The sequence below is a fragment of the Urocitellus parryii genome, chromosome 3 (genome assembly GCF_045843805.1).
Source record: "Urocitellus parryii isolate mUroPar1 chromosome 3, mUroPar1.hap1, whole genome shotgun sequence".
NCBI classification, from domain to species: domain Eukaryota; kingdom Metazoa; phylum Chordata; class Mammalia; order Rodentia; family Sciuridae; genus Urocitellus; species Urocitellus parryii.
In genome coordinates this window covers 205,003,322-205,023,458 of record NC_135533.1, presented here as the reverse complement: position 1 = coordinate 205,023,458, position 20,137 = coordinate 205,003,322, and the positions used below count along the sequence as shown (strand labels likewise).

Below are 20,137 nucleotides of genomic sequence, written 5' to 3'. Positions count from 1 at the left end.
GTTGGACTTTGGAATTAGCAGGGGCAGTTCCTGGGGCCATCCCAGGCAGAGACACAGGACAGCCGAGTTCTAAGCCAGAAAGCCGTGAAGGCTGCACCACCCGGGGACTGCAGATGCCCCTTGATTTATGATGGGGCCACGTCCCGGGCAGCCCAACTGGAATCCGCCTAGTCCCCCTTCAAGGCACTCACAGGCACTGTCCCGGAGAGTCCCCTAACCCGAAGCCTGTTTTCTAATTGAGCACGGCCAGTGTCATGCACTTTCTCAAATTCAGCGTGCAATTCAAAACACAGGAATTATTTATTTCTGAACGTGGAGAACGTGACAGTTGCTGGTGTTGCCTTCACTACCCTAAAATGTCAAAAAAAAATTGTGACTCAAACCATCGTAAACCGGGGACTGACTGTATCCAGAAAAAATCACCGAGCAGCGTCTACTCTGTGGAGGAACTGATGGGTGTGGGAGTCACAGTATCTCATTAAAGCTCTCCCGATTCAAGTTGTCTGTGCGACATTCAGGGGAAGCCCATCCACATGTCCACACAGACAGCCCTGCCTGTCGGAAGCCTTTATTTTCTTCCTTTGTATGATGTTTCAAGCCTCTGCTCTGCTACACGAGCTACGTCATCAGGAACTCCCCACCACGCAGCTTTCTTAGACGATAAAATGAAACTTATGAGGAAGAAACGGAATGGGACCACCGAGCCAGCCCCGGGCCCTGCTCCTCACCTTCATGGTTCTGAGGACGGGGCGCCCCACCTCGTGGCTGTAGTACCCCACTCCGTCCACAGTCATGTTTATCGTTAAGGTCCCGGACACAGGCTTCCCAAAGGTGTACCTGGGACAGAAGGACAAAGGGTACCCAAAATCACAGGCGACCCCCAGGGGCCCATCTCAGGAAGGTCAGTCTCGAAGGGTGTGGCCACTGGTACAGTGTCCGATACGATGCCCTTCCTCGTTCTGCATTCTGTCCTTCCAGCCCTCTCTGTAACCCTCTGCACCAGCTTTGCTTTTGTTGGAAAAAGAGACAGATGGTCAGAGAGGATCTCTGCCCCTGGGAGCAGCAGGTTGGTGACACTGTTGGAGCAGGACAGTTCAGAGGTGCCAGCAATCACGAGGACCAGCAGGACTGGGCTTGAGTTCCGTAAGCCATCGGCCTGGGGATACTGGTGAGACCTAAAGGTACCTTGTCATCACTGACCCAAAGGGACGCCTGCTCACCAGGAACAGGGACGTCATGGGAGACGGCAGTGAGTGCAGCACGTCCTGGACTGTAAACGCGAGTGCACTCGGGCTGTCATCGGATGGGGACACACAGCCAGGGGAGCTGCAGGCTGGGAGGGCCTCAGCCACAACCTCTGAGCGGGTGGCACAGTTGGGGTGGGGTGGGGCAGCTCTAGGGCGTCCCCAGCACCCCAGGAAGAGAGAGCACTTGACCCCTTCAGGTGAGCTTGGGCTGTGGCTTGTCACCGCCGGGTCATTAGGTGGCAGGTGGGCGCCTACAGCTGATGGTGCCAGGGGCCTGGGGCAGGGGGTGAGGAACCCTGGGCCGGGGAGGCAGGAGAGGGACAGGAGACCCCTTCCTCCAGGGGTGGACACCTGTGGGGGGTCCTGGGGGAGGCCCGTGGGGGGCTCAGAAAGGAAGCTGCTCCAAGGGAAGGGGCTGCCCGTGCAGGAGGGGGGCAGCATCAGGAGGGCTCGGCAGCAAGGGAAGGGGACGGGAGGGACCCGCAGGGCCCTGGTCCTCACCTGGCCTGCACGGTGGCCTTCTCACAGGCGTCCAGGTCTCGGATGTACAGGGGAGGGGCGATCAGGAGCTCAAACCTGGGCAGCACTGGCAGAGCGAGAGGAGAGACTGGTGACTCGCCCGCGGTGGCCTCGGGAACCCAGGACAGGGGTCTGGGGACAAGAGCAAAGCCGCCCGCCGTCCCCTCCCAGAGGGGACGATGCATGCGTCCACACTCCCTCCAAGAGCAGCCTGGGGACTCGGCTGGCCGGCACCGCTCCTGCCCCGGGAGGTCTGGGACGCTCTCGGGGGGCTTGGAGGTGGCTGATCCCGGCCCGTCCAGGGGAGGCCGAGTGGCCACGGGGAGCCTCCCTGTCCCGACGCCTCCCGGGAGCCATTGAGGGTTGTCTCTCACTGTGGCTGAGGCTGGCCTCTCTATCCTCCTGCCTCAGGCTCCCCAGCTGCTGGGGTTTCAGGCCTGCGCCCGACTGGCTCAAATAATTTTAACAGGACCAGCACCTGCCCAGCAGCTGAGGAGCCCTGGTGACTGGGGATGGCGCCCTCCTCCAGCCGCTTCCTCCCTGCCCCCAGGCGAGGACCCCCAGGTCTGAGCGTCCCCCTTACCGTACTTCTGGACCTCAAAGGACCTGTTGTACAGGTGGCCCTGCATCTCCACCAAGATGGACCACTGCCCCAGCACGGGCTGGTCGGACAGGGGGAAGCTCACGTTGGTGACGCCTGCCAGGAGAGAGACGCCCTTCGTGCTCCGGGGGACCTTGGCCGAGAGCCACCCAGGGGCCCGGTCACTGTGGCCAGCGGTGACGTCCAGGAAGGGGGACCCTGGGACCCGGCTCCTCCCCCTCCCTGGAGGCCACCCAGGGCCAGGGGTGGGTGTCTGTGGGGGCAGGACGTGCAGGGCGGCCAGGGGAGCAGGTCCACAGCCCCCGAGGGACCAGGCTGCCCCTCAGGTTCCTGGAGGCGCCCTGCAGCCAAAGCCGGGTCCCTGCGAGGGAGATTGTGGTCCGCTCCCCAGCTCGGCCCCCACCTGGCGTCCCCAGCTGTGGCCGAGACACCCAGGGCGGGTGGTTCTCTGTGCCCTGTGGGGTGTGGGACAGCATCCCTCACCGTCCCCCCAGATGCCAGGTCCCAACCCCCAACATGACGACCTAAGAAGTCGCCAGGCTTCACCAATATCCCTGGGGGAGGGAAGTGGGTCCCGGGTGAGAATCACTGAGACACGTGGACAGGATGATAAGGGGGTGACAGACAGACGGACGGACAGAACAATGGGCGGCGGATCATCAGGAGAATGGATAGAATCATTGACGGGTGGCAGAGCCATGGAAGGGTGGACAGACGGACAGAGGAACACAGCTGAGAGGGAGAAGGGACCACGGGTCACAGGTAGAGGATAGGCAGATGGACAGATGGACAGAGAGGTAGATGACAGCTGGCCTCCGAGTTGGGACCTAGAATGTGCTCAGAGGGGGGTCCGGGGAAGCAGCCGACCACCAAGGGCTTCGACTTCATCAGCAGCTGAATCCACTGATGGCGGACGGTCTCCCGGAAGGTGAGACCCGGGGGAGGAGGCAGGTCCCAGGGGGCACCTCTGGGCCTCGGCCAAGCTTTCCCAGCTGCTAGGAGGAAGAGAAACCTGCCCAGCAGAGGGGACGCGGGCAGCTGGGGAAGGTGCAAGCCACCGACAAGTGTCCCGGAAAGATCTGGAGCCCCCGGTGGATCCTGGCCACCCAGAAACGTGCTGCAGACCCCAGGGAGCAGGGGCAGGCCAGCACTCACCGCAGCACGGCGCCTTCAGGTACCGCCACTCCATCACCCGAGAGCCGCGGGGGTCCTGCACGGGTGGGTGCAAGGGCGGGCTCAGGGCAGCGGGTCTGTGCCCGACGCGGGACCCTCCCCGGCCCTCGTAGGCATGAGTGCAGGGAGGGCGGCCCCGGGGAGGGCTGGGGAAGGGGCACCCTGAGGACTAGGGGCAGAAGGGGCCGCGCCGAGACCCCTCCTCTTGAGGGAGCTGTGTGCAGAGGGACACGGAGATGGGGTGACCCAGGGACCAGGACAGGCTGGGACCCCCCTGTGAGGCCCTGGGGCGGGTGGGGAGGGTCCACAGCGGGACGGTGGGTAACACAGACCCCACCCTGCAGAGGGCAGGCTGCGGCCCCCATCAGAATGGAGGAGGGTCGTGGCCACTCACCAGGACGTACGCGTCCACCTGCAAGACAGACACAGGGCCGTGAGCACACCGGCCAGAAGGTCCCGAACCCCCGTGCCCGATGCGTCTTCAGGCCCAGTGGCTGTTACAGGATGAATTTTGTCCCCCCAAAATGTTGAAGTCGGCTCTGGTTGTCGGTGGCTCGTCACCCCTAAAGGCTTATCTTGAAACTTAAGGCCCAATGTCATGGGGTCAAGAGGGCGTGGGACTTTAAAGGGCGGTTGGGTATGCGGGCTCCACCTTCCTGTTTTCCTGGGGGTGGGTTGGTTCCTGGGAGATGGGTGTTCTAAAACGTAAGTCTGGTCCCTCCCCTTCTCTTGCTTCTTGTCTCACCACGTGGCCCCTGTCTCTTGAACACTGCCACCATGTGATGCCATCTGCCCTGCTGTGACATAGCCAGGAGACATCCCCAGAGGCCGGATCTTGGACTATAAGCTCCCAAAACTATGAGCTAAATAAACCCCCTTTTAAAAAAACCAAAATACCCAGCCTCAGGTATTTTGTTAGAGCAACACAAAATAGACTGAGATAATAAGTTTGCACAAAAATGAGAGCAAGTGCCTAAGAGTATCCAGTGAAGCCTGACATGGGGACTCACACCTGTCGTCCCAGCAACTCTGGAGGCTAAGGCAGGAGGATCGCAAGTTCAAGGTCAGCCTCAGCAACTCAAGAGATTCTGTCTCAGGATCAAAAGGGACTGGGGGTGTGGCTCTGTGGTAGAGCCCTTGCGTTATTTTCTCGTGTATGAGTCCCAAGGCGGGATCCGAGCCTGCTCTTCTTGGTGACGTGCCCAAGCTGTAGGGCCAGCCTGGCCCACAGCAGACAACTCTCCCCCGTACCCCTGGGGATTCCTGAGCTGCAGGTGCCACCGGGCACCTTCACGTCTCTGCCCTGTCTACGCACACGTCACTTAAACTCTTTCTGTGCCGTTTCCAAGCTCCTTCCTGCAGCAGAATGACAACTGATCAACGCAGAAGGGACATGAGAGTCACCAACATCACCACCGTGCCATTAGGGCAACGCGATCTGTGACCTGGGGACGCTGGGACTATCCGTGAGCCTCTGAGGGGGGCCAGGTGTCCATGAGGTCTCAGGCGTCCCTTCAGAAAACTGATTAAGGACAATGGGACCATGGGGACTTTGCAGAGGAGAAGCCAAGCAGAGGCTCCCCAAGCCACAGGGGACACCCCAGCACGGGACGGGCCCACGTCGGGGTCTCCTGTCCGTTGCACGGGGACATCCATCGCCCTTCCTGCTGAACCTGCTCTCCAGGAGCGGGCAGGCCAGTCTCCTAAAGGACAGGCGGCAAAGCGGCATCGTCATCGTGGTGGACACACGACAGAACGAGAAGCTTGAATGCTGCCCGGATCCAGCATCGGAGTCTCGGCCGGCAAAGAAACACGGCAGAGAGGTTGTCACCGGGCACCTCGGGTTCTCTGTCCCTGTTATTGTGCCAGTGTCGACATTTTTTAAAGTGACAGTTTTGGGGTTTTTTTTTCCCCCTTTGGACAGGGGATTGAACCCAGGGCCCTTGACTACTAAACTCCACCTCCAGCCCTTTCTTATTTTTTATTTTGAGACGGGGTCTTGCTGTTTCTTAGGACCTCGCTAAGTGGCTGAGGCTGGCCTTGAACCTGGGAGCCTCCTGCCTCAGCCTCCTGGGATGCTGGGACCACAGGCACGTGCCACCGGGGCCGGCTGTTCTTGGGTTCTTAAAGGATACAGACAGTCACATTCAGGGGTAAGGAGGGACAAGGGGGAAGTGCCAGGTGTCCAGCAGGCGTGCTCAGGTGGGCTCAGGTGGGCTCAGGTGTGCTCAGGTGGGCTCAGGTGGGCTCAGGTGGGCTCAGGTGGGCTCAGGTGTGCACTTTCAGAGAGCAGTCTCACCTTCCCATCGACAGGCCTCAGGTCTGGGGACACGGTGAAGACGCTGATGTGCACTGGAAGGAAGAGGAGAGACGGGGCAGCTCCAGGCCGCGCCCCCCTCCCCGCCCCCACCGCCCCGCGGCCACCCACCTCGGTGCTGGGGCCTGTACACGGGCTTGTCGGTCTGGATGAACACAGAGACCCCCCGGCTGTCCACCGTCACCGAGGTCTGGTTGTGGAAGAGGGTGCCCTCTTCCGCCCGCGGGCTGTGGCCCTGCACCCTCAGGAGCGCCTGGCCGCGGAGGCCCGTGGGGACCTAGGAGCAGAGCACACAGCCCCAGGATTAGGGTCCCCCTGGTCGGGGCGGAGACGCTGGGAAAGCAGTTTGGAGGTCTAGAAAGGGGGCGCTCACCTGGAGTGACTGCTCCCCAGGGACACCTGGCAGTTTCTGGAGATGTTTGGGGGGTCCCACAGCCCCCCATGGTGAAGAAGGACCCCTCGCCACCTCTCAGCAGCCGGAGGCTGAGAAACGCTGGCCTAGGCCGGAGCTGCCATCCTCTGCGACACCACACAGTCACCGAGCTCTTTGACTCACCACGGGGAGAGCTAGAAGGACCGTCCCCCGTTTTCCCCAGGTGTGTTCACCGTGGGGGACAGGGGACAGGGACACAGAGCCCCGCCCCCGTACACAGACACACGCGTGAGCTACACGTGTGTGTGCTCGTCATCCTCGGTGTCGAGGGGCTTCCGTGCCAGGACTCCCCAGGAGACCCCAATCCAGGGGTGATCCAGCCCTTCGGATAACGGAGCATAATAGTTGCACAGAATCTCCCTGCTTTCTCCCTGGGACTTCAGTCCTCCAGAGGACTCGCACCTCCTCAGACAATGTGAACGCGATGGACGCGGCTGACTGACTGAACTATCAGGAAATAATGACAAAAATATCTGTACACCTTGGGTGCAGAAGCGATTTTTTGTTCAAGTGTTTTTTATCCGCTGTTGGTGGCAGCCGCGGATCTGGAGCCCGAGGTATGGAGGACGGATGGCGGATATGGAGGACGGCAGCGGCTCCGGGCTGTATGATATTCCTGAGCATGGCCTCTCTGGATTCCTCCCTCCAGAACAGGGAGGCACAGTCTGGGCTCGTATTTCTGTGAAGCAGTGAGAACAGGCGGAGCCACCGGGACGGCAGCAGATCTGTGGCTGCCAGGGCTGGGGGACGGGAGGGCAGTGCTGATGGCAGCTCAAAACCGTGTCCCCTTGGTCCTGCACCTGCATCTCCTCTGGATGAAATGTTCTGAACTATGCAGAGGGGGTCGTAAAGCACCGCGAACGCATCCAGAGCCGTTTTAAAATGGCAAAACAGAAAAGCGAAGGGCCCACTTTAAAGAGCAAGAGATGTTTTGCCCCATTTTGCAACAAGCCCAGGCTGCGGCCTCGCGGGGGCCTGTTCTCGTCATCCGGGGCAGAGGCTTCTCAGTTCTCCTGTTTTTTTGGGCAGTGAGCCCCCGGGTGCCAGCCTCTCTCTCCAAGGCTCCTTTCAGCTGAAGGCGAACAGGCCTCCCCCCTCCCAGGAGACCCACGGCCCCTCACGGCCCAGGAGCTGGGGTGGGAGCCCCGAGGGCCACCCAAACGCAGAGCGCTCCCGTTCCAGGGGCTCATGGCCATGGCCCCTGGGTGGCCCCGTGGGCGGCTGGACATCCTCCTCCACCACGCACGCCCACAGCCTCCTGCCCGACTCTCCGGCGGGTCTCGGGGGTCTGCGCTGTCGTGCCCACTGCACAGATGAGGCCGGGGGTGGCAGGACCCCCAGTCCCGGGCACCCGGGCTGGCCAGTCCCTGCCCCGTCCCCAGCCTCCTCCTCCCGCCTGCTCTGGGCAGCTTCAGGGAGGGCCACCTGCCTGCGGCCTTCGGGGCCTGGGGGTCTCTCTAGACTGTGGCTTCCTCTCAGGACCAACCATGCGTGGGGACCAACCTCACCCCGTATCCCGATCCAGAATCCTTACCTGCCCTGATTCTGGAAACTTCTCCACTGAGGCCGAAGGCCACAGAGAGAGGAGAATGTGCTGGCCACCTGGGGACGGGGCTCGGAAAGAGGGGGCGGGGGCTGCTCCTCCAGGGGACTCCGCTTCCTTCCCGGGGACCCAGCTGTCCCCTGGGAGAGGAGACTGCGGGCCCCCCAGGGGTTCCCCTGCCCTCCTTGTGCACAGTGACCCGTGGGGAGAGAATGGGGCTCGGCGGCTGGGGCTGGGTGGCTGCCCTGCCTCGTCCCGGTGGGTGAGGTCACCCGGGAGGTCTTCAGACACAGGGCGTGTGAGTGCTGAGCCCCGTCACATGTGGCCCTGACACACAGTGACTCGACCCAGGTCACAAAGGCTGCAGGGCTGCTGGTCCCCTTGGTCCTGCACCTGCCAGCCCTCCAAGGTCTTTCTAGAATGTTCTAGACAGCAGATCCCCCTGCTGTGACTCGGATAGGGTGTGACCACATCCCCTTCCTGTGCTAGAAGCTTGGTCCCCAGAGAGACATGTTGAGACATGTGGGGACTCGAGAGGCGGGGCCGCTGGAAGGTCAGTGCGGGCAGCGCTCTTGGGCCTCAGGTCAGTTTCCACAGGGGACACTGGCGTAGCGTGAGCCTGGCCCTGACTCTCTGGCTTCCTGTCTCACACGTGATCTCTCCGTCTGGTACATGCTCCCACCATGATGTCGTCTGCATGGTGGAACCCACCCAAAGGGACCTTCACCAGAGTCTGAACAGATGGTGCCCCCATCTTGCACTTCCAGTCTCAAAAACTGTGGGTGAAATAACCTTTTTTCCTTTACAAAGCCACCAGCCCTGGGTACTTTGTTATAGCAACGAGAAATAGACTGATACAGCCCTCCCTTCCTGACCTCAGTAATCCAGGTTCACGCATTTAACATCCCTGACACCAAAGGGCTTGGGGGCTGAGACCCAAACACAGGAGACAAGGAAGATTCACCAACGAGGTGGCCAGGACAAGTTAGTCTGCTGGAGGCCAAGAGCAAAGGTGGAGATTCCAGGGACCAAGGAAGGAAGAGGCTCCTAGGCCCAGGTCCCCTGTGGGAGGGCTGGGTTGGTGGTCATCTCACCCGACTCCAGCCAATACCCAGAGGTAGCTGACTTTACTCTGGGCCCAGCCCTCCCCCCTGACAGGCCAGGGCGGCCTCCTCGGGTCCAGGTGGGTCTTGAACTAAAGGACCCTGTTCTGCCCTCCTCAGGGGTCTGCAGCCTAGCCCACTGCTCCAGCCCATTCCTTGCCTGTGGCCCTGGTGACCAAAGGAAGGCAGGCGCGGCCGAGTCCAGAGACTAGAAGCCTCTCCCACTCTCTGCAGGAGCTCTGTGGCTCTCTCTGCTCCAGGCCAAGGCCACCTCTCTTTTTCTACTTCCTGCCTCAGGACCTTTGCACTGGCTATCTCTTCTTCCTGGAATGCCTTTCCCCTTGTGACCTCTGCCTACAGGTCACTCTCCCTGTCATGGACAGTGTGGCTCTACTCTGCTACCCCCTCAGCATTCTCTCCCTTCCTCTGCTATATTGTAAAATAGAATCACAGACCTCTTACTATGTTCTGACCTGTCCCTCTGCCTGCCACCAGCTGAGCACGTGACACGGAAAGCAGGAACGTGTTCAACTACAGGGACGGCTCCACAGACCTCTGAGAGAGAAATGCCACTCAATGGACGGATATGTCCAAAGAATCAGAAGGAAGCAAGCATCCCTGGGTTTTAGGTATGCTTTCTAGAAAGTTCTACTGAGAGCCTCTACGCAGCATCTTGCTGCAATGAGAGGCCGAGACTCAGACTGGACAGGGCCTGCCCACAGTGCCCGATGCGGATGGGGGTCCCCACAGTGCCGGCTTCCAAACTGCCCACCTGAAGCTCCTGTGTGCCCGGAGGAGTCCCCTGGGCAGCTGCTCTGGTTTGGGTGAGTGTCCCCAGAGGGCCATGTGTTAAAGGTGGTACTTTTGGGGGTTGCAGGGAACCTCTGGGAGGTGGAGTCTTGTGGGAGGTTTTTAGGTCATTGGGGGTGTGACCTCAAAGGGGCTGAGGACCCAGGCCTCTGCCATCTTCCCCCTTACTCTAAGTGGTTTTGCTCCACCTTGCACACCTGCCATGATGCAATACCTCAGCAAGCCCAAAGCAATAGGGCCAACGGATCGTGGACGGAAACTTCCAGAACCACAACCAGAATAAACCTTTTCTCTTTACAAGTTACTTATCTCAAGTACTTCATTAGAGTGATAGAAAACTGACTAACACAGCAGTGGAACAAAGAGGGGATCCTGCACCCACGAGAGCAGTGTCATCTGACACCCAAACCCTCATTCCACAGAGCAGAATTCTCGGCCTTGACACTGTTGACATTTGGGGCCAGATGGTTCTTTGCCATAGGGGCTGTTCTGACCACTGCAGAAAGTTTCCCAGCATCCTGGGCCTCCAGCCACTTGGTGCTGATAGCAGCAGCCCCCTGTACAATTGTGACAACCACAGATGTCCCTGGACATTGCTCCTCTCCAGAGCTATGCCAAGTGCTACCTCTTAAGCCCCTTTCTTGGAAGTCTCTAGAAGTCTCTAGTCCAGTCCTGAGATCTGCTGGACGCCCCTCAGCATGCTACAGCCCTTTCTCGATGTCTCACGCAAACCCCCAGCCCATATGATGCAGTGTGCCCTCTGAGGCAGGACGGCTGGGGACACACATGGTCTACACATCTGTCCAGCCATCTCTGATGTCACGAGACCGCAGATCTAGCCACAGGAAGCGGCCAGGGCAGCTCTGGGCCTCTCTTCAGGGTTTCCCAGCTGTGGACCTTGGGGCTTGCCCTTCCCTGGGTGGGGACTGTCCTGTGCACTGAAGGGCACCCAGCAGCCCTGGCCTAGGCCACGAGATGCCAGGAGTGACCCCCCTGAGTCAATGTCCCCTTGGGGTGCGAGTGGAGGGCAGACCACCCACTGGGTGAGAGCGAGCCCTGGAGGAAGGCTTCTCACCGCAAACAGGCGGGAGGGGGGGTGTCTGGGTGGAGCCGGGGGTGCAGGGTCTAGCAGCCAAGACCCTGGGCTCCATCCCGAGGCAGAGGGGCAGGGAGACCACTCCCCAAAGCCCTCACTCCCACCCCAGGGCTGGGAACGCGGTGATGGAAAGTCGCCCAGTGGCTCACGGACTTCTGGGAGCACCTGGTAAGGGTTAGGGACAGCTAATGCAGACAGGGCCTGGGAACTCCCTGAAACCCAAGGACTCCGTGCAGAGAGTGACTGCTGTGGAGTTTGCAATGTAAAATGGTTTTTACATAATAATACTAATGCCCAAGAGGCTGCGGGGAACCTGGTCCCTCCTGGTCACACGGCAGGTGAAGCCGTGAATGGGTACTAAGGTGCCTCCCAGGACAAAGCACCACCAGCCGGAGGCCCGGATCCTGACCTCAGAATTCTTCTGGTGGAGGGTTTAGCCTAAAAAGGCTTCCAGAAGACCGATGCTGCCTTCCACACAAAAGTGCCGGCCACCTGTAGATTCTAATATCAGAACTGGTAAACAGGACTGGGGCTGTGCGGGAGAGCGCTTGCTTAGTACGTGGGAGGCCCTGGGTTCACCGTCAGCACCAATAAAAATAAGTAAATAAAGTAAAGGTATCGTGTCCATCTACAACTAAAACTTTTTATAAAATAAGTAAAAGCTTATTTAAAAAAAAAAAAAACCTATGTAAACTTTTTTCTTTTTCTTTTCTTTTTTTCTTTCTTTTTTTTTTTTTTGATGATGCTGGTGCTGGGGGTCAACCTAGGGCCTCGCACACCCCAGACAAGGGCTTTACCAGTGAGTTCCGCCCCGAACTTTTCTCATATGCAGTTTTAGTTGTAGATGGACACGGTACCTTTTATTGATTGATTTGTTTTTCTGTGGTGCTGAGGATCGAACCCTGTGCCTCGCACAAACAAACCTATGGGGCCGGGTGTGTCGTGAGCGGTGAGCGCCTGCCTGGCACGCTCGAGAACCCGGGTTCCATCCCCAGCACCAAGAAAATAAAGTGAAACCTATGTACCAGGTGGGGTTCATGAATCAGCCCAGATGAGGACAACCATGGAACCCCGTTCACAAGAAGATGCAAACCACAGAGACCGAGAGACACAGAAGCAGGCTGGTGACAAGGAGGAGACAGAAGCCCGCGGAACCTCCCCTTCAGTCTCCGTGCGGACAAGGATCTGTCGGAGCCAGGGAAACGTGAGCCATGGGGGCGGGATCACGGCCACTGTCACCTTCCCCACCTTCCTTGATCTTTTTTTACGATTCACGATTTTTCTCACAACACAAGCAACTTCTCCTGTTCACTCCATTCCATCCTTTCTTTCCAAGGTAGGGTTTTATGATTTTTAAAATTCTTGGCTTACCTTGAGTTTGATGGTTCCTTTATCTAAAAAAAAAGAAAATGAAAAAAGTTAAATCGAAACTGTTGGGACTGGCAGATGTGAGAAGTTTTCTCCAAGATGGTGGGAGGTGAAGGCTGGCGGGGACAGGCCGAGCTGGGCTACTCAGGGGGAAGCTGGCCTGTCTGCCTACTTAATTTACCTCCCCCGGCCCTGCCCAAAGTAAGCTGGGAAGGAAGTAAACAGAAAACACCAGGAGACAGGAACAAGACTGGCGGAGAGAAAGAAGAGGACGCTGAGGTCCCAGAGGAGCCCAGCCCAGTCGACCAGAACTGCTCTTCCATCATCCCCTCAGCTCTTCTACCTGCATGGAGTCATCTGAGGCTCTCACACCTGTCCTGGGCTTTCTGGCCTCCAGGAATTGATGAAGTATCTACAGTTTTTGCCTCCTGGCGGGATCCATTCCCTATTTCTTGCTAACAGAACCCCAAATTCCTTGGGAGAGCCACTTTCCCAGTTCCACGGCTCCAAGGGGCAGTACCCATGTCCCTTGGGGCTCTGCGCTAATCTGCCTAGGCCTTCCTCCTGGTTCCAGGGATTGGCTCAGGGTTGAGCACGTGACCCAAGATCCACCCATCAGAGGCTCCATCTTCCCATCCTGGGAAATGGGCCCTTGCCCTGGTCTTCAGAGGAGAATCAGGCCCCACCAGGATTTGGGACCAGGATCCAGTCGTGGCAGCCAGTGGGCTTCCTTTCTGCTGTGGGTACACTCGCTCCTGTTGAAGTCAACGGGAACTGGGTTTGAGGGCTGGCAGCCAGTAGGGGCTGCCTGCGGATGTCCCCAGCTTCCACATGCCACCCCAGGGGCAGGCGCGGCCTTGCTGGCCTCAGGGCCCCCGGTGTTGGTCTGGGTCCCTGTGCCCAGGCTCCGCCTGAGGAATGAGACTGCTGGTTCTGCAGGACAGCCAGCTCCCAGGGCAGGCCTCTGCCCAGGAGGCCACCACCCTTCTCCTCTGGGTTTGGCTAAGGGCCAGAGGCTGGCTGGGAGCCAGTGCCACACAGGGACAGATCTGAGAGCCCAGGTCTGGGTCTAGGCATTGGGGTGCTGGAGCACCACAGGACCATGAAGTCCCCTCCAGGTCCCCTGTCCTATCTCTGGCCTGGGTCTGCACCCCCAGAACCAGGTCCACTGAGGACCAAGGCTCTCTGGATATTAGGCCCCGACTGGGCAGGGGACTGGTCCTCTTGGCCCTCACCCTCTCGTCTGTCCCTCTGGGAGCCCGCAGCCCGCCCTCCCCCCTCCTCCCCAGGATGTGAAGTAGGAGAAAAACCAAGGGCCGTCCAAGATGCCCCATCCCTGGGGGCCTGGGTGGCTCCGCTTTGGAGAGGAGAGGAAGCCCTGGTCGGCACCGGAGGACCTACCCAGGATAGCTCCCTGGCTCTGGGCCACCGCCGCGCCCTGGGCCACCAGCTGAGCCTGGACCGTGACTTCCTTGGGGAAATTAAAGATGGTCACACTGATGACTTCCTGCACTCCAGGGCGGAAGACAGAGGGCACAGCGATCAAATAGCCCCTAGAGGAAAGGAGAAGGGAGGTGAAGGTCCCATCCACCCCAGACCGGCCAGCACCCTGGCTGCACCGGGGAGCTCCCTGGAGGCAGACTCCCATCTTTTCCTGACCACCCCCAGGTGACACTGCTGCTCCTGGAGGCCTGGGATTGACTTATCCACCCCAAAGCCCCCATGTTGGGTGAGAATCTGGTCTCACGGGACCCACCCAGCATCACCACCAACCATCACTCTCTGTATTCTGGCCTCTGGCCTCCTTTCTCTGTTTCCTTCTGTCTCAGGACCTTTTCACATGCCATGCCCAGCGTCCAAAATGCTCTCCTCCACAAGGCAGGTCACCAGCAAGATTCCACATCATCCTGACAGCCGTCATGTCAGCAATGTCACCATGACCCCACTTACAGAGCCAACGAGTAAGCCCCAAGGAGGACAAGCCATGTTCCCCAGTCAGCACGAGACCAGGCAGTGTACTCTCACTTTACAAAAGCCCTCTGATTGTCTAAGGCATTTCTAGAAGGCAGGGGTCATTATCCCACTTTTCTGATGGGAAGCGGACTCTCCAGAAGGATCAGGCACAGGCACCAGACCACACGGCCAGGAAGGAAATGGTCCTGAGTCACCTACCCTGAAGACCCAGGTCCTCCCTGCCTGAGCTCCTGCATCCCAGGATCTGCACCCTTCCATGTAAAAAGCACCAAGTTTCTGTCACTACACAAAATGTCCTGGCAAGTGCCAAGAATCTCAGCAACAGCCATGCTCGGATCCCAGCCATGCAGACTATGGGTACCGGAAAGAAAGACTAAAAAGAAAAGGGACCAGGCAATGAGATCAGACTTTCAATTCCTCAGAGATCTTCTCCATGATGATACCATGTCCATAGGCAGAAAGATGGATTTAGACCCTGACCTCACACCACACACTAAGACTCAAGTAAAGTGGGTCAGAGCTCTGAAGAGATAAAAACTGTAGAAGCACTAGAAGAAAATACAGGAGGAAGTCTTTGTGAACTTGGGTCAGGCAAGGATCTCTCAGATAAGAGGCCACACGCACACTCCACAAATGCACCTGAGAACGGGGCTGCATTAAATTATCATCAACGATGTTCTGTTCCAAAAGACAGTGTGGGTGTGGGGTATCTGCTGCTGGCTGCAGGGATGGCCACAGTAGGCAGTGACCCCAGGATCATGCTGCGCTCTCTGCGTGCACAGTGGCCACAGTTCAGTCCCTCGGGATCACACGTAGGTACAGCCTCAGGGCCGACCAGAGCTTGCAGTGACCTTGGGTAGGTGTTGTGTACAATCTAATCCTAGCACTGCCCGGCACAGACCATGACCTTGGTTTTGAAGGTGTCCTGCCGGGCTCCAGCACGGGAACGTGGCTTCCTTCAGGACAGTGTTCCTGTCTGACTCCCAGGAGTCCCTAGAGTTTAGAGAGGTCTTCCATTTAGCTCGTGCGGAGAAAGGGAGATCGGCTGGTGAACAGACCATCATCTCCGTCTTCCTTGGTGACTCTCCCAGGTAACCTTCCTTGGTTTCCTTGGTTACCTCACCCCATCTGGGCTACAGTCTTCATCCCGCTGCCCAGAGAACTTCACATGACCAAACCCGCCTCTCCTGCCGCTCAGAAGCTGCAGCTCTATGCAGCTCTTGGGCTGTTTTTCCAACCAAGCGCTATCCCGTCCTGACCCACCTGCCAACACCTGGGCTGACACTGTCTCCTCTCCTTCTGGTCTGAGAAGGTCCCAGACTAGGAAATAGGGTGTTTGGTTAAGCATGGGCAGAACTGGCCTCACGACAGTATGCAAACTCACGCGGCTCAGGTCACAGGAGCGGGTAGCCAGAGCTATTCCAAATGAGACGAAACTTAGGCTAGATGGACTGTGGCCCTGACTTAGGGAGGCCAGCTGATCTGAAACCCTGGGTGGGTTATTGTTGGGGACTTCTCTTCACGCGATGATGCCTCCCAGGATGAAATTCCTCTTGACTCAGTCGATCAGACCTCAGGATGACCTTAGCCTGGGACAAACACTCCTGAAAACCCCTTATAATTCTTCAACAGTCATGCTCAGAGGCGCAGGCCTGAAATCCCAGGAACTAGGGAGGCTGAGGCAGGAGGATGGCGAGATTAAGGGCAGCTCAGCAACTTACTGAGACCCTGTCTCCAAATTTAGAAAATAAAATGAAAAGGGCTGTGGATGTAGCTCAGTGGTGGAGCCCCCTTGGATTCCATCCCCAGCACCACCAGGGAATAAACTAATAAATAACAAATAAATCTGTAACCCAAGGGCTCCAAACTTGGTCCTTTTAAGCTGGTGTTTCTCCATTGGGTCCAGACCTCTTGGTGGAGGGCCGTCCGGGGCAGTGTGGGACCGGTGTCTCTGGCCTCTACCCAGAAGATTTCAACGGCCCTGCCTCCCCCTAGTTGTGACAACCCAAAATGCCTCCAGACACTTGGGAATGACCTCAGAAAGGCGGAAACCCCCTCCAGGGATGCGAACCCCTACTCTAAAGGACACCAGCACAGAAGTGGGCAGGGTTCCCTTCTCACAGAGCCCAGGGGAGGCAAATGCCAAAGCTCAGAACACAGTGCAGTGTTCTGTACTTTTCCAACAGTGACCAGAAAGGCACCGTCTCTGGGAGTGACAGCCCCCACCTTGTCTTGCTTTTTACATGGGAACCTTCTGCCCAAGAGGCGGTGAAGCAGGCCACCTTCTAAATGCCCAGCTGGACTTTACAGGCTGGGCTTGTGCGTGGGCAGCCCCCTGAACCCACAGCCCCTGCCGGCTCATCGAAACTTGGCAGGTCTGGATCTTTTCCCTGAAGCCAACTCAGGGGAACCTCTCCCCCAGCCAGTGACCTCACCTTCTCCCGTGTCAGCCACCAGAAGCTCTGTAAGCAAACTTCCAGAAAAATGTCCAAGCCAAACACACACTTCCTCCCCTCCACCGGGCCACCCCGGCAAAAGCGGCCCCAGCCTCCTCCCCTTCACGTCCGAAAACGGAAAATCGCCACCCAAGATGACAGTCCCCATCACACCCAAAACAAGAGGCGGGGTGTGGGGGCAGCTTGACCTTTGGGGAATCCCTGTACCTTCCTCCACCACGGGGGGGGGCTCCTGATGTCCCCTCCCCATTTCGATCACGGAGACAGCCCTCCAGGGCCAGCCCAGAGCAGAGGCTGTGTGGCCTCCGGCAGGTCGCTGCAATCTCTGGGCCAGTCGCCGCGATCCCCGCCCCAGAAGGCTGCCCTCTCTGCTGTCGCCCAGGGAGACTCACGGGGCCTGGGGCTGCGCGGCGCGCACTCGGTCCCTCGAAGGCGACAGCAGCAGCAGCAGCACCAACTGGAGCAGCAGCGGACGGGACAGGGCGCCCCTCATTTTTCGGCTTGGCGGGGTCGCGGCGCCCAGGGAGGGGGTCGGGCCCCGGCTGGGCCAGGGCCACCGTCCGAGCGCAGCCGTCCCCACGCCGCCTCCACCACCGGGGGCTCTTTGTTCGCAGCCCCGGTGCCGTGCGCCCAGCGCCAAGCGCCCAGCTCCGCGCCCGGCCACGCTGGGGTAGCCCGGCCAGCCCCCGCCTCCGCCGCGTCCCGCCCGCCCCGCGCGTCCCTGCACCGCGGGCTCAGCCCCCTCAGTGTCCCCAGCTCGCTCCGCCGCCCCTCCCGCCCCGCCCAGCCCACCACGCCCCCTCCACCGCCCACCGCGCCCACCGACCGCCCTGTCCGGTCCCTCCCAACCTCTGCCACCCCACCCCCATCGCCCTGCCCGGCGCCTCCGCAGCTGTCCCCTCGCGGTCCCCTCGAAGAACCCTCTCTGCTGTGCCTGGGCGTCACCACCTTCACCCTCCCACCGCTCAGGGCCCCTGCCCAGCCTCCCACTTGGCCTGGACCTTGCACTCTGTGCAGCCTGCGGGCCCTTCGGGGAAACTGAGTCTGGCCAGCGGTCAGTCCTCCCAGGCTGCTCCCCCACACCCCATCGTCGGCAGATCCCCTTGACCAGGCCCCTCTCCTGTGGGCCTCGGTGGCGCTTCTCCTTCAGCAGACACTAGAGTTGGCCGGGAGCTTCCTGATGTCCTCTTGTCCTGTTCCCTGTGCCACTCACAAGTCTTGTCCCAGCTCCCTGTAGTGAGGACTCCCCAGCTACCAGCTGCCCTCCCTCAGTGCTGACCGCCCACCCGCCAGCCCCAATCCTGTGAGCTCCCTGCGTCCTGCCACCCATGAGACCAAGTGCAAACTCCTGGTTGTCCAGAAGTGGCTCTAACGGCCCTGACCTCAGCCTGGTTCCTGGAGCTCCTGTCCACCTCGTTACCACCTTGCCCGTGGCCATGACACCCCTCGGCTCCCTCCTTCACTGACCCAGCTCCTGCTGAGGAACAGCCCTTGCTCCCCAGCCAGGGTGGGCCCTCTGGATGCCCCATGCCCCAGGCACAGGATTGCAGCTGACCATCGGCCATCCAGGTAGCACCTAGCCCCAGGACAGGTGTGGGCAGGCCAGGACGGACAAGACTTGTCCCTAAGCATGTAGGCCGGAGATGGCGAGCACACGCAGGGGCTGGAGTGGATTGGGTGGGGGGACATTGGTCCCTCCTGCTGAGACATTGGGAGATGCCAGCCTCCAAGGACATCCCAGGCCACCCCAGGGCAGGTGGTGCCAACCAAGAACCAAGAGCAACCTCTGGTTCAGTGATGCACCACCATGGACCGAGGCGGGCTGCAGGGCTGGGGTGCGGCTCGGTGTAGGGCTGCCTGTACCGAGAGGGTCCCACCAGTCTGTGATAGGGCTGGAGACCCTGTGCCTGGTGATGCCACAGCACATGACACCCTCGCAGCCGTGACAGCACACGGCTCACTCTAGCATGTTTGTGGTGACGCTGGTGCCAGCAAGGGTCTGAGTGCCCATGGTAGAGAAGGCACCACGTGGCACTCGACAGTGGGTGACTTGCTGCTTGACCTGTTTACTAGACATTGATCCTTATTTCAATGTGTGTTCTCCTTGTTAAAAAGAAAAAAAAAAAAAAAGAAGAAGAAAGTTAACCTTGAAATTGCTATGTGACACGGGGGCAGCGGTCTTCGTCTCTGTATCCTGGTCCCTGTGTCTCTGTCTCTAGATGAGGTGACAGATGGGAGGTGACTGGGCTGCACCATCAAGGTTTAAGGGAGGGCTCTGGGATGTCCACAGTGGCATACAGCCCCTGCATGGGATCGCCATCTCTGAGAAATGAGGCCACATTTCTCAGAGTGGACCCAGCTGTCAAGAGGGCTAACTAGCTAGGCGGGGGCGCGGTGGCACACACCTGTCATCCCAGTGGCTCAGGAGGATCATGAGTTCAAAGCCAGCCTCAGCAACATGGAGGCCCTCAGCAACTCAGTGAGACCCTGTCTCTAAATATAAAGTACAAAATAGGGCTGGGGACGGGGCTCGGTGGTGAGTGTCCCTGAGTTCAATCCCCAATGCCAAAAAAAAAAAAAAAAAAAAAGAGAAGCTGACTGTGTGACCCTCAGGCCAGGCCAGGCCAGGCCAGCACCTGCCTGGCCAGCATCTGCCCGGCCCGGCCCTGCACCTCGGCCCTGGCTGCCTCGTAACCGCCTCTGACCCCGCCCCGAGCGAGCCTTCTGGGCTCCTGCCTGGGTCCCACCCATGGGCTTCCTTGGTTCCGGGACCCTCTGCGCCAGCTCCAAGGCTGGCCCGGTGCCAGCATCCCCTCTCTCTGGAAGGGTGTCCCTCTCCTCTGCCTTTGGGGCATCTCACCTGTCCCCCGGCAGAGGGGTCTGCCCTGGCCACCTGTGAGGTCACTGAGTCTCACAGAACCACGAGACCCGAGTCCTGCTGTCCCAGGTGCCCCTCCACCCAGCCGTCGGCCTGACACATCTACCTCCCGCGGCTGGGGACTGTTCAGACAGCCAACTGCATCCTCCCGTGGCACAGAGGCTGGGCCCCCGCTGGCCCCACTGCTCCCGAGGGCCACCCAACGTGGCCCAGCCTGGCATGGTGTCCCCTCTCCCCCTGGCTGGCAGTCGGGTCACCCCTCAGTATCTGAGGGGAAGTGGTGGCGGGGCCCCACCTGCAAACAAAAATCCAAGGCGGCTCAGGCCTCCTTATCCGCCGGCTTTGTCTTCCCCAGAACCTCGGGGCGCCCCCGGAGGCCCCGAATCAGCACTGGGGCTGGGGTGCGGCTCAGGGTAGGGCCCCTGTCCAGCCTGCCTGGGGGCCCGGGTTCCCTCCCGGCCCTGAAACACCAGAGAAGCAAAGGCCGCAGAGTTCCCCAGAACCCCCGACCCGGTTCCTTTCCACCTCTGACTGTCCTCTGTCCTCTGCGTCATCTGGGACTCTTGTGTGTCGTGGCCAAAATACATCCCGAGCGCCTTTTCGCGGACTCCACATTCTG

General features: G+C 59.5%; 1 protein-coding gene across 1 annotated transcript in view; it reads right to left on the bottom strand.

The window, feature by feature from the left end:
• Cpamd8 (C3 and PZP like alpha-2-macroglobulin domain containing 8) overlaps window positions 1–17,133 on the bottom strand; it is a 63,928-nt gene extending 46,795 nt beyond the window's left edge. The window contains exons 1-10 of the mRNA XM_026389883.2: window positions 17,033–17,133; window positions 13,612–13,763; window positions 12,214–12,236; window positions 5,969–6,134; window positions 5,840–5,892; window positions 3,935–3,952; window positions 3,523–3,577; window positions 2,350–2,463; window positions 1,749–1,833; window positions 729–837 (exon numbers count right to left, since the gene is read on the bottom strand). Coding sequence (XP_026245668.2) covers window positions 729–837; window positions 1,749–1,833; window positions 2,350–2,463; window positions 3,523–3,577; window positions 3,935–3,952; window positions 5,840–5,892; window positions 5,969–6,134; window positions 12,214–12,236; window positions 13,612–13,763; window positions 17,033–17,133 — 876 coding nt within the window. The remainder of the gene's footprint in view (window positions 1–728; window positions 838–1,748; window positions 1,834–2,349; window positions 2,464–3,522; window positions 3,578–3,934; window positions 3,953–5,839; window positions 5,893–5,968; window positions 6,135–12,213; window positions 12,237–13,611; window positions 13,764–17,032) is intronic.
• Between the last annotated feature and the right edge of the window lie 3,004 nt (window positions 17,134–20,137).